Source organism: Centroberyx affinis, unplaced genomic scaffold, assembly GCF_046629955.1.
Source record: "Centroberyx affinis isolate AG114_WGS23_722 - 3 ecotype Tasmania unplaced genomic scaffold, CSIRO-AGI_Caff_v1 ptg004712l_1, whole genome shotgun sequence".
NCBI lineage: Eukaryota > Metazoa > Chordata > Actinopteri > Beryciformes > Berycidae > Centroberyx > Centroberyx affinis.
Genome location: NW_027282278.1, coordinates 63,278 through 75,390, shown reverse-complemented (window position 1 = coordinate 75,390; position 12,113 = coordinate 63,278). Strand labels below are relative to the sequence as shown.

At 44.9% G+C, this 12,113-nt stretch overlaps 1 protein-coding gene across 1 annotated transcript; it reads left to right on the top strand.

The window, feature by feature from the left end:
* The first annotated feature begins 2,127 nt into the window (after positions 1-2,127).
* On the top strand, positions 2,128-10,539 carry LOC139665862 (ubiquitin-conjugating enzyme E2Q-like protein 1). Its single transcript, XM_071544868.1, has 2 exons — positions 2,128-2,511; positions 10,408-10,539. Exons 1-2 carry the CDS (start codon positions 2,158-2,160, stop codon positions 10,537-10,539), a joined length of 486 nt encoding a protein of 161 aa, XP_071400969.1. The 5' UTR covers positions 2,128-2,157.
* Positions 10,540-12,113: the final 1,574 nt, after the last annotated feature.

Below are 12,113 nucleotides of genomic sequence, written 5' to 3'. Positions count from 1 at the left end.
TTGTGGAATAGTGTTTACCCAACCTTATTTTTGGCCTGACATAAATGTTTTCGAGGCAAAGTCATCGAATACATTCATTTTTCTTTGTCTCAGTATCCTCAACTGCTGCTATTTTGCACACTCTCATAATGCTATAACTCATATTTTTTCATACTTTCCATTCATACATTTCCACTTATATATAGGCTATATATGCTTGACATGTTGGAGTTGTCAATTGCGTTATGTTTAATACCTCCTGCTATATTCAAATTAGTTTTTATTATTATTTTGCTGCAATTTCCTCATGGGGATCATATCAAATTATCATATATCTTATCCTATCTTACATCATAGTAAGTTGTATTACATGAAGAGTCTTTTAAGGGAAAAAGGCATAAAGTATAACTTATTTGTGTTTATATTGATGGCCTAATTGTATTTTAATTTACAACTGATTCCTCCTTAAATGTATGGGGTATTTTGGTGCCTGTGTTACTCCACTCATAAGCGCCAGGCTTTTATTTTGAAACCTCGCGCCGTGCCAGCAGCGCTTCACCGGTTGGGGAGGATTACCGGGGCTGGTTCGTCCTCGGCGACATTAAAGCTGGAGCTGCCGCAGCTGCACACACATCAAAGGCTCTCCGTCCCTTCCCTTCCTCTCCGCAGCTCAAACCGACGGCAGCTCTATTGGATGGTGGAGCCATTTCTTCTATCAGACAACAGTGGGATCCGTGTCCGGTCTGCTTAACGGGACATATAACGGATATACTCTGAATTTCAGCCGTCTACGGTAAGCATATAGGCTGCAATAGGGCTGCCGATTTAATGTTATGCCTGTATGGGCTAGGGCTCCAGCAAAGAAAAATATCCTATGATATTCCTATGATATTATATTATGAGGATTTATAGTGTGTCTGTGGTACTCTATTGTGAGTGTATAGTGACCTTATCGTGCTTTATAGTATCTTTTTAAATCTGGTATGATATTACTATATATTCCTATAAGGATTTATATAGTGTATCTGTGCATCTCAATAGTCAGTTTATAGTGACCTTATGGTGATTCATAATATTTCTATATTTTTCATATAATATTCCTATAGGGACTTAGTGTGTCTCAGGTAGGCTACTCAATAGTGAGATTATAGCATCCGTATGCTTTATGGTATGTATTTTTTTTTCTTTTTTTTTCTTCTTTTTTTTGTAGCCCACCTCCTATGGCATCATTATGGCAGTCTATTCATATAGCGTATTCCTATAGGGAATGACGTTTTTTGCTGTGATATTTGAGTAGTATCCTTCTAAAATGTATTATAAGATTACTATAGTGCTTTTGCGTAATGCTCGGTCCTTTCCATTGAACAGCTGCAGTCACAGTCATGTTGTTGGTCCACTAGTAGGGGAAAAAGGCTGGATTCCATCGATCTGTTTCGTCAAAATCATTTTATGTCGCTGTTGTTTGGAAATGAAACCGTGTGTAATCATCTAAAAAACTTGTTTATTTATTGTTATATTTATTTTTTTCCCTAGTCGAGCCTTGTCGAGATGATGCACTGAGGAGAAAACAGCACAGGCTCCCCGGTTGTGTTCATCTGAGGCTGCAGTGAACGGAGGGGGGATTGCGGTACAACAAGGTTAATAATCGACATCAATAAAGGTCGTCGCCGTTAACGAGAACCGACTTGAACGGGTGAATCTCGCCCCTGCGTGGGGGGATTGGCGGAAAAAATATAGATCTGTAAAATTATGGCCACCCTACTGCGGAAGATCGGTCTGATCCGTCTGCACGACCGAGACACGGAGGACCCCAAGCACCACCAGGGCTCGTTAAAGGGGACCAAGGGGAACCAGAAAAACAACGCCAACAAGCACTGTCAGACCACCAACGAAACCAACATCCTGAGCACCCCGGAGATCAAGGCGAGGAAGCTGGACCAGCACGGCAAGGACAAGCCGTCCGGCAAGGATAAGCAGGGCAAGGATGCGAAGGAGAAGCAGCAGCAGCAGCTACAGCAGCAGCAACAGCAACAGCAGCAACAGCAACAGCAGCAACAGCAGCAGCAGCAGCAGACGGGGGGAGGCGGTGTGATCGGGGGCAAAGCGACCAGCGCCTCCTCGATACCACCGCTGGCTCCTCACCGGCAACACTGCACCCAGGTGCGGACGCGGAGGCTGATGAAGGAGCTGCAAGAGATCCGGAGGTTAGGGGACAACTTCATCACGGTGGAGCTGGTGGAGGACAACCTGTACGACTGGAACGTCAAGCTGCACCAGGTGGACAAGGACTCGGCGCTGTGGCAGGACATGAAGGAGACGAGCACCGAGTTCATACTGCTCAACGTCTCCTTCCCCGACAATTTCCCCTTCTCGCCGCCGTTCATGCGCGTCCTGACGCCCCGGTTGGAGAACGGCTACGTGCTGGACGGCGGGGCCATATGCATGGAGCTGTTGACCCCCCGCGGATGGTCCAGCGCCTACACGGTGGAGGCGGTCATGAGGCAGTTTGCAGCCAGCCTAGTAAAAGGACAGGTGAGGGAAGTGTGTGTGTGTGTGTGTGTGTGTGTGTGTGTGTGTGTGTGTGTGTGTGTGTGTGTGTGTGTATGTGTTGAATATCATCTTCATGAATCATACAGCATGTTAATCACCTCCAGTGAATTTTTTTTGGAACCATGACACGCACTGCATGTGAGCAATGGCATTGAGGCATCCATGCGCCATGCGTAATTAACGCGTAAAACTGATTTTACGCATGCACTGCAAAATAATATCCATCTCAACAAGGCTTTTAGTTCAGTATGGAGTCCTAGAATCGCATTTTTTCTTCAAATAGCTGAAAAATATGGCAATAGGGTTGAGATATTTGCACTTGTTTCCAATGCAAATTGACTTGTTTCTAGCAATTTCTTGAACCAAGTGTCATTTTCTTGGCACCGCTGGAGGGATCTGTCTTATTCGGCCACGATTCTCAATATACTGTTGTTTCTGAAAAAAACCTATTGGAACAAGTGTAACTGCATAGGAAACAGGTGAGATTAGGAGAATGTTTCACTATTTTAAAGGAAAATAAAACGGAATGGTGTTTTTTGCAGTGTAGGTATAGTTAACGTTTGTCCAGCTCTGACCAGTCATAAGTGTCCAACTGTAATATCGGAGGCCCGTGGTTTCCTCATCCTCTCTTCTATGGGCAACCTCATGATCTCGGATATTATTAATCTTTATGTGACATTACGGCGGCCATTTCATGCAATGCAACACTCAGTATCTCCTTGATGCCAGCTCTTCTCCGCAGTCCCCGCTTGCTTTCCCTGTATCGCCTCCATAAATCAGCATCGTCTGATAACAGTGGCTGCCAGCAAATGACAAACTCCCTGTGTATAGGGACTATCATGCAGTTTCACAATCTGTGGACTTTTCTATACGACCCAGATGAAATATTTTGAATACATGGAGGAAAGCAATGATTCAACAAGCGTGATGGCTCGAGCAGTGAGACAGACAGATGGACAGATGAAGTCAGCAGGTAGCCTACCTACCAGCAGTCCTCAGTGACTGAGACTGACTACATTATGTAATCCTGTCAAATCTGTTTTCCACATTCACAGTGCACTGCAGCAGCAGCGGCAGTAGCAGCTCTGCCATTCCGATGGTTGCATTTCCAAACTCACTCCAGGCTAGAGTCGTTTTAAACCCAGAATAGCATTTTTTTTTATTTATTTTTTTGTCCATCCAGAAAAGGGTCGTTGTATTTTGTCATGCACAGTTTTAGGCTATTTCATAGTTCAGGCGTTTCATCCAGCAGCATCTGCTTGTTTTCTTGGCATTGAGCCTGTGTCCTTTGACGTCAGTGTTATGACAGTGTTATGGCAGGATACCTTATGTAAACTGTCATTGGATTTCCCCCCCTCCCCCTCCCGCCAACTCCCCCTCCCGGCCCAAGTACTTTTTTGTCATTGATGATATAACTGAACATTATTCCTTCATTATGCATCTGTTACTAAGAGAGGTCATGCAAAAATAGTCTGTGAGTATGTGTGTGTGTGTGTGTGTGTGTGTGTGTGTGTGTGTGTGTGTTATTTTTCTAAACTAATAAGGGATAAGGTGAATAGCTTCATAGTCCCCACATATATTCTCTAATTCTATGTTTTTTAGGGATAGGCTACATATAAAATGTGCTTACAGGGGCGATATCACCCCCCTCAAATCACCCCTCGAATGTGTGTGTGTGTGTGTGTGTGTGTGTGTTCATCTTGATTTGCAGCTTGAGGAGATGAGCTAGCAGCTCTGCAGTGCTCCCTAATTATGGTGCAGTGTCTTCCTTCTCCAGTTTGCTAATGGAAACAATATTGATTAATTATGCCTCTGTGTGTGTGTGTGTGTGTGTGTGTGTGTATGTGCTCATGCATGTGTGTCCTGATTTTCTGGGTGATTTACTCGTCTCTCATGCATCATGAAATGACAGACCACACAGCCCTATATCTATGTACTGTATATCTATATACCGTATATCTATACACAGAATCTATTTATTTGCCCTTGGGCACCGGTTCCCCGGCTTGTTTAGAAGCTCCTGCTATTTTTAGAATGAGAGGATACATGCGGTGACAAAGTGGTGAGCTGAAAGTCAACAGACCTGAGTCTTCGCCTGCAGATGTGACGGAGCGCACACACACACACACACACACACACACACACACACTGACAATCACATGGGCCGAGATGAGAGGGTAGTTAGATTAGAGGCGATGACACCTCTTTGGCTGTCTGTGTGTTATCACAGATTCTAAGAGGAAGAGGGTTCCACTGTGGTCTGATGGCCATGAAACAGGAACACCCAGAGATCACGTCAGCCTCGAGAGCCGGCCTTTAACTCCTGCTCTTCAGACCGTCACTTAAAAGGGACAGCTGGAAAAACCTGTCAAGTGTTATCTACAGTGTGCGGCGGTGAATTAAGCCTCGCAGAGCAGTGAAAGTTGTGGAAACAGATGTCCCCGGCAGGTTTTTAGACAGGCTGTAGTCACATCAGTTGCATCTTCTCACTTTTGATTTTGGCTTAGGCTTCTCTGAGGTGTGGAACCAGTTGACCACTTGATCTGTAGTCTGTGCAGCAGCGTTTACACAGTTACAGTCAACCCTTTAAAGCACAATAGCGGTGTGATTTAGACTTAGAGCCCATTTACTACCGGCTACATCAAGTTCTCATTTCCCCCTGTCGTTTTGCAATGTTCATGTTGTATTGATTTTTTAACAGTTACTCATTTTTCGTCGTTTTTAAAATACAAACTTTACAGCGTCAAACCAAGCTTGAAATTACCTGCTGTCCCGGCTAACAATGGCGCCCTAAATAAGAAGATGAGGATGTGACAAGAAAGTCTGTAAGGCGAAATGTTTTTGAGGGATTATTTCCTCAACTCAGCATAATGAAATAAGGATAAAACGCAAACTTTGACCACACTAAAAGCCCTCATGTTTGCCGTTATGGATCTTCAAATGGCTTCTTCTGAAGGGAGGAAAGCCCTTGTAGCCCTGATATATCCAAATATGCTAGCTGAGTGTAGACAGTGCCAGGAATAATGTAAAGAGACAATCTGCACCATTGGCACAAACTTAAAAAACAGCGGTATTGTCCTTTAAAGATGCAGCCAATGCGTTCCGGAGGCTTCTCCTTAGCGATATGATGAGGATGATGACGACGGTGCCATCGATCCCTGTTTGTTTACCCTGACCCCTTTAGCACATGTCTGCCTTACGCAATCCCCGGCCCCAAAGCGGCTTCCCAACATGCACTGGGGCCTTCCCTGCCCATTGACTGATCTCCATTCACACGATTACCCAGCAGCCACTTTACACGAGTGTGTCCCTCTCAACGAGCGAGCGCTTAGCTGGAATAGATAAACACTGACATGGCACTGTATAGGCCCGGGGCGCTCGCTCAGCTGAACCACAGCGCGCACACACACACACACACACACACACACACACACACACCCTCTTTTGTTTGCTCACTCTTTCTCATTCACACACACAACACACAAGCACATATTTCTCTATCTGTCTCTCTCTCTGTCCATCTTTGGATGTGCGATACTGAGCCATTCTTGTAGATGGCTGGGAGCACAATGGCGCAGATTAATGCTCAGTTTCCCCTTTTAATGCTGACGTCACAGGCTTTTGTGGGGACTTGTGTGTCTCTCTCCCCCCCCCCCACCTCTCTCTCTCTCCCTCTCTCCCTCTCTCACTCTCTCTCTCACACACACACTCTTTCTCCCTGTTTTTCTATCATATTCTATTTCAGGTTGAGTATCTCTCTCTCTCACACACAAACACACACAACCACTGTATTCACTGTGGGAGTAGACAAACAAGGTACATGAGTCCACTTAATCTCCCTAAACACACACACACACACACACACTGTCCCATGCTCCCTCCATAGCGAACAAGCCAATGAGAAATTGCCCGCTATTGTGCTCATAAACAAGTACATGACGCCGACAGCGATTCCTTTAATGACAGCACCATGTTCCACTGCAGGCCACATACCTCCCTGCCATCGATCACTGTGGTAATCACACCTCTTTAACAATGGCCGATTGCCATTACAATCCCCATCCAAGGCAGCGGCAGCCATTTTGAGGTGGTGACAGCAACCATATGGCGAGATGCAACGATATGCATAGATAATGAGGTTGCTAGTGATTTGAAAAGAACGACGTATCCCGGCGTCTCACCAGCGCATCGCCGGTGTTTGTTTTCAAAGATGGCCGCCTCCGTGACAGTCGTCTAACCGCAGGCAGAGGCGGAGCGGGTTTCAGCAGCTGTGCACAGGTGTCACCCGATCAGTTCATTTTCCATTTTAGGTCAGCGTGGATCAGTAGTGTGGGGGAGAAGAGAGGTGCGTGTCTTTTAATTTGCACAAACAGAAGAGAGGGACAGAAAGGAACACTACCAAGGAACACTGCAAAAAAAAAAAAAAAAAATCCATCTTAAGTCATTTAATCAAGTCTTAAAATCTTATTTTTCTTATAGCAAGTGAAAAAATCTGCCTATGAGGGGAGATAGTTTCACTTGTTTCCAATGCAAGTCAATTTGTCGCAAGAACTTCTAAAATCAAGTGTAATTTTCTTGATTCTAATGTTTGCCTTGTTTGTTGTTGTTTCAAGATATTGACACTTGTTTCTGGGAAATTACTCAAACAGGTGAAACTGCACTGGAAAAAAGTGGAATTATGTCACCCCAGTTGACAGAATGTTTCATTTGTTTTAAGACAACGCAAGATTTTAAGACTGAATGTGAGACTAAACGACTCATTAGGTTGGACATTTGTTGCAGTGAATGACGTTAAGATCGATGCAAATGGAGGGAAGGATAACAGGACAAGCTCTTCAAAATGTGTGTGTCTGAAAGAGAGAGAGGGAGAGAGAGAGAGAGGGGGAGAGAGAGAGAGCGTGAGAGGCCGAACGAGAGAGCGAGTGTTGCTAAGCCCCACAGTGAAATGAGGCCAATGTTGTTACAGGAATGGAAACTGTAACCCTAATCTCCAGATCATTCAATGTTATCACCTCATCTGAGAAGCACGCACTGCAAAAAAAAATAAAAAATGTCCATATCGCAGTCCTAAAATCTGATTTAAAAAAAAAAAAAGAAAAAGTGAAAAATTGCTTCTGAAACAGCATTAAACACTGTGGCACAGAGGCTCTCCACTAAAACCAATACTAATGAAATTGTTTTAGGTGGGTTGGAGCTCTACAGAGAAATACCTTATATTGTTTTTTTCTCCGTAGTCTGCACCTTAATCCTGCACCGAGGCCCTTCTTTCCTGTTGATCAGGCAAAACCACTGAATAAACTGAGCTGTTATCTTATTGTACAGGACCCAGGAGTGAACCAGTGTTATATAGTGGCACAATGTCCTGTGCACATGTCCACCTTAACAAGCCAGTAACTCTAGTTTGGAGTCCTAAAATCCTATTTTTCAAGGGAAACATTCTGCCAATGGGGAAGTGAGATCATTTCACTTGTTTCCAATTCAAATCAGCTCATTTCAAATGATCTCGCCCCCATAGGCGGAACTTACTTTGAGAAAAATAGCACCTTAGGTCTCATTACAGAAGTAAATTACCTGAGAAGATGGTCATTGTTGCTCTGTGCATTGGACATTGTGCTACTATATAACACAGGCTCACTCCTGGGTCCTCTGCAATAAGATAAAAGCGCAGTTTACTCAGTGTTTTTTCCTTTTTTGCCCGATCACAGAGACAGAAGGGCTTAAATGCAGCATTAAGGTGCAGACTATGGATGTGTAATAATATAAGGGTATTTCTCTGTAGTGCACTGCAGCGTTCAGAGGAGCTTTTCCCCTACTCCAAGAATTTCATTAGTATTGGTTTCAGTGGCGAAAGCCTTAGTGCCGTAGTGTTTTCAGAGGCGATTTTGCCCTGCCAAGAAAAAAATTCTGGTGGGGGGGAGGAGGAGGGTGGAGACTGGTGCATTGTATTACACAGAGCATGTAAAAACAAATACAGTGAAGTATCCTGCATGTTACAGAGCAGCGGGCATCGTGTCCAGTCAAGCAATCACAGCAGTGCTGATGTGTCTCTTTGGTGCAAATTGTCTCTTTTTTTTCCTCCCTGTGAGGAATAAACATCTGATTGCCCTTTTGAACTATACAGCAAGCTACATAAAAAAGCACTTCATGTAATCCATTACTAAGTATGACCAATGGACAATGATTTACTGTTGCTTTATGAGTCAGCCCTCCTGCCTCTGTCTGTCTTGACCTTCTCTCTGTGAGCAACTGGCCTCCCAATAGTGTTTCAGAGATGAGGTGATTTATTTATATATATATGTACAGTACTGTGCAAAAGTCTTAGGCATATGTCAGATGCTTTCAAAACGTTTACTGACTTTTACTGACACACTAATGCAGAAAACAAATAAACATGTAAGACTTCTAAGAAATGTATATAAAAAATCTAGGGGGCCTAAGACTTTTGCACAGTACTGTATATATATGAAATGATGCAATTCAAGATCGAGTGACGCGCTCGTATGCATCACACGTTGTCACGGCTCTGTGTCATGGCGGCGGCGTCTCAATGTTCCGACGTGAATGCGAAGACAGTTGTTTTTCTTTCCCTATTCATCCGCCCACGCGCTTTTCTTCAGGGAAGACTTAGCGCCGCTGCCAACGACGGAATAAGCAGCTTTGTCGTCACAGGCGACGCCCACACCTCTTTTCTCGTTTTTTTTATTTTTTTTGCCTTGCCATCCCACATTTTATTATTAGCCCCGGTGCGTGAAGAGGAGAGGGTTGCATCAAGGTGCTGGCCGGGTGAACATGTCTCTTCCCTCAGATGTCACAGCGCTCTGGGTGAGATGCTTTTCACACCGATCGCAAGAGCGCTATCTGCTCATATATTTACTTTTCTGTCATATTTACAATGTTGGCGTCATTTACTATTATGGTTGGCTGTTGTCTTCACTTATCTCCCTATTGCCCAGTGTACTGGAAGGTACATTTTCACTTCTGATCGAACGTGACGTCTTAAAAGGCCTCGCCCGGTCTTTTAAACATTGATCTAATGTTGGTCCAACCAGCATTCAGAGCACTTGCAGTGTCAACATCTCCCTTGTGGCTGTGCATTCACCATCCAGTTCATCCGTCTGCATGTGTGGGCTGTGTGTCCATCTCTGTCTTCCTATATGTTGTCTGAAAAGTCTTGAGTCATAGAGAAATCATGCACTTTCCCATAATAATCCGCCAGCTTCTAGACATAGAGAGTGCCATGCTCCTTTGTATCTAACAAAGCGTATCCAGATCCAGGCAGTGATTTATTGGTGTAGATGTTTTGGATTTATATAGAACGACCTTTTTCGTTCAGGTAGCCTTGAAAGCAAAATTGATATGTTAATGACTTGGCTCAATCTTGACCTGCAACAAAGTAGAAGGCAATCGGAGAGCACAAAGCTCTGCCAACGCTGAACAATTCTCCAGCCTGCTGTTACACCCAACAATGTTCTTGTCACTTACGTTTTAAGTTAAAGTGATTTCTTGACCCTGCAAACACACCCTTAGGATTTGGAATCAACTCTCTATCTCCGTTAGTTTCATAGTTAGGGCTAAAAAAAAAATTATAATCGTCTAATGGCAGAAATCCCAGATCCGGATCACCCAGTTCCTTGGCCCACGGCCTATCTGTCTAGCAGATTTCATGGAAATCCGTTGACAGGTTTTTGAGATATCCTGCTGACAGACAGACAGACAGACAGACAGACAGACAGACAGACTAGCATGGGTGAAAACATAACATAAAGTAGGTGGATTGCCCATAGGTATGAATGTTTGCGGACCCCAGGAAGAACCCTGATAAAAAAAAAACAGAATGAAGTATGGCTTCAGTAACCTTATGGCTCTTTCTCTCCACAGGGGCGCATTTGTAGGAAAGCAGGGAAGTCCAAGAAGGCTTTCAGCCGCAAGGAAGCCGAGGCCACCTTCAAGTCCCTGGTGAAGACCCACGAGAAGTACGGCTGGGTGTCCCCGCCCGTGTCCGACGGCTGAGGGCCCCCGTCCGCCGGCCCGGCCCGCCCTCGCCCCCGCTCCCCCGCCCCCACCCCGCGCTAGCCGGAGAAACCCAGCTAGCCCCGACACGCGAAACGACACACCACGCTAACTCAACAATCTCCCGACATCACCTTCTTCTGTTTCACTCCAGTTTGTGTTTTTTCTTGATTTTTTTTTTTTTTTTGAGGTGGGGGGGTGGGAGGGTTCGTTTCTCATCTCCACCAAAACTCTCGGAGAGCGGACACCCGGCTGTCATCGTCACTCGTCCTCCAAGAAAGCGACACTTTGGTTCTCTTTCGTTCCCCTCCCTCTCTTCATCTCTCCTTTCTCCCGGTCGGGGGAGGCCAGAGAGAGGGGAGGTGTGTGCGTGTGTGTGTGTGTATGCGCGTGTGTGTGTGTGAGTGAACTGAGTAGTGACTCACTCTCTTGGACATCCACTGGGAGTGTGTGTTTGTGTGCGTCGGAGTGTGCGTTACTATCGGTGGATTGTTTTTTTTGTTTTTTTTTTGGTTTCTGTTTTTTCCCAACGCACACCCGTGCACGCGCGACGGGACAAAGCGGACGGCGCGGACTTCGCTGCCACCCATGTGAAAGACTACTGAATGAAGAAGAGACTCGTTCCCCCCTCTCCTCCGTCCCCGTTGCCCTTCCTCGCCGTCCCGTCCTCCCCCTCTCCCTCTCTCCCCTGCCCTCCCCTCCCCGTTTTCTCTCTATATATGCTGACGACATAGCACTGAACTGGCATTACTTTCCATCGTCTCTCTCTGGCTGTCGGGTCATTTACATATAAATGAAGCTGTTAATGTTTAATAGACGGGCAGCGCACTGGCGTTTATACTCGCTCATTCACTCTTTCGTTCCCCCTTTCTTTTCGACTGTGCCGTTGTTCACAGTTCAATGCAACATGAAGATTGTAATTTTACGTGGAGCTGTGCTCTCTCTCTCTCTCTCTTTCTCTTTCTCTAGCTGGCTCGCTCACTTTGTTTCTCTCTCTCTCTCTCTCTGTTATTTTTTTTCTCTCCGTCTCTCTCGTGGCTAAATTTAGAGCTCACTGTTGCGTAGATGGATATTGATTTCTAATGGAGAAAAAAAAAAACGTCACACGTTGCTTTATGCAGAGACTATGTATGATAAATAGAATGACAGTCAATCACCTCTCTTGCTCTCTCTCTCTCTTTCTCTCCTCTCATATTATCATGTGTGTGTAGGAGAGGAAGAAGACTTGTAATTCCCATGATTTAGATACCAGATGGTACAGCTGATGGCCAGGCCTCAGTGTGTGTGTGCGTGGTGTTGAGTGAGTGTATGTGTGTGTGTGAGAGAGTGAGGGAGACGACCCTTTAAACAGAGAAAAATATGATTTACTGTGAATGAGGACTAAGGCCTAAAGGGAGTGCTGTTTTATGCTAGATTACACTTTGCTGTCTTGTTGCACTGTCTATGTCACGTCCTGATTATTATTATTATTATTATTATTATTGTTATTATTATTATATATGCGCGTGGTTGTGAGCGACTATCTGTGTGCACATAGTCTGTCACGCTCGCCTCTCTCCGAACCATTAAAGAAC

Coding starts and splice junctions, on each gene's coding strand:
- LOC139665862 (XM_071544868.1), top strand. CDS start 2,158: ATGAAGGAGCTGCAAGAGATCCGGAGGTTAGGGGACAACTTCATCACG. Junction 2,512..10,407: donor CCAGCCTAGTAAAAGGACAG/GTGAGGGAAGTG, acceptor TTCTCTCCACAG/GGGCGCATTTGTAGGAAAGC.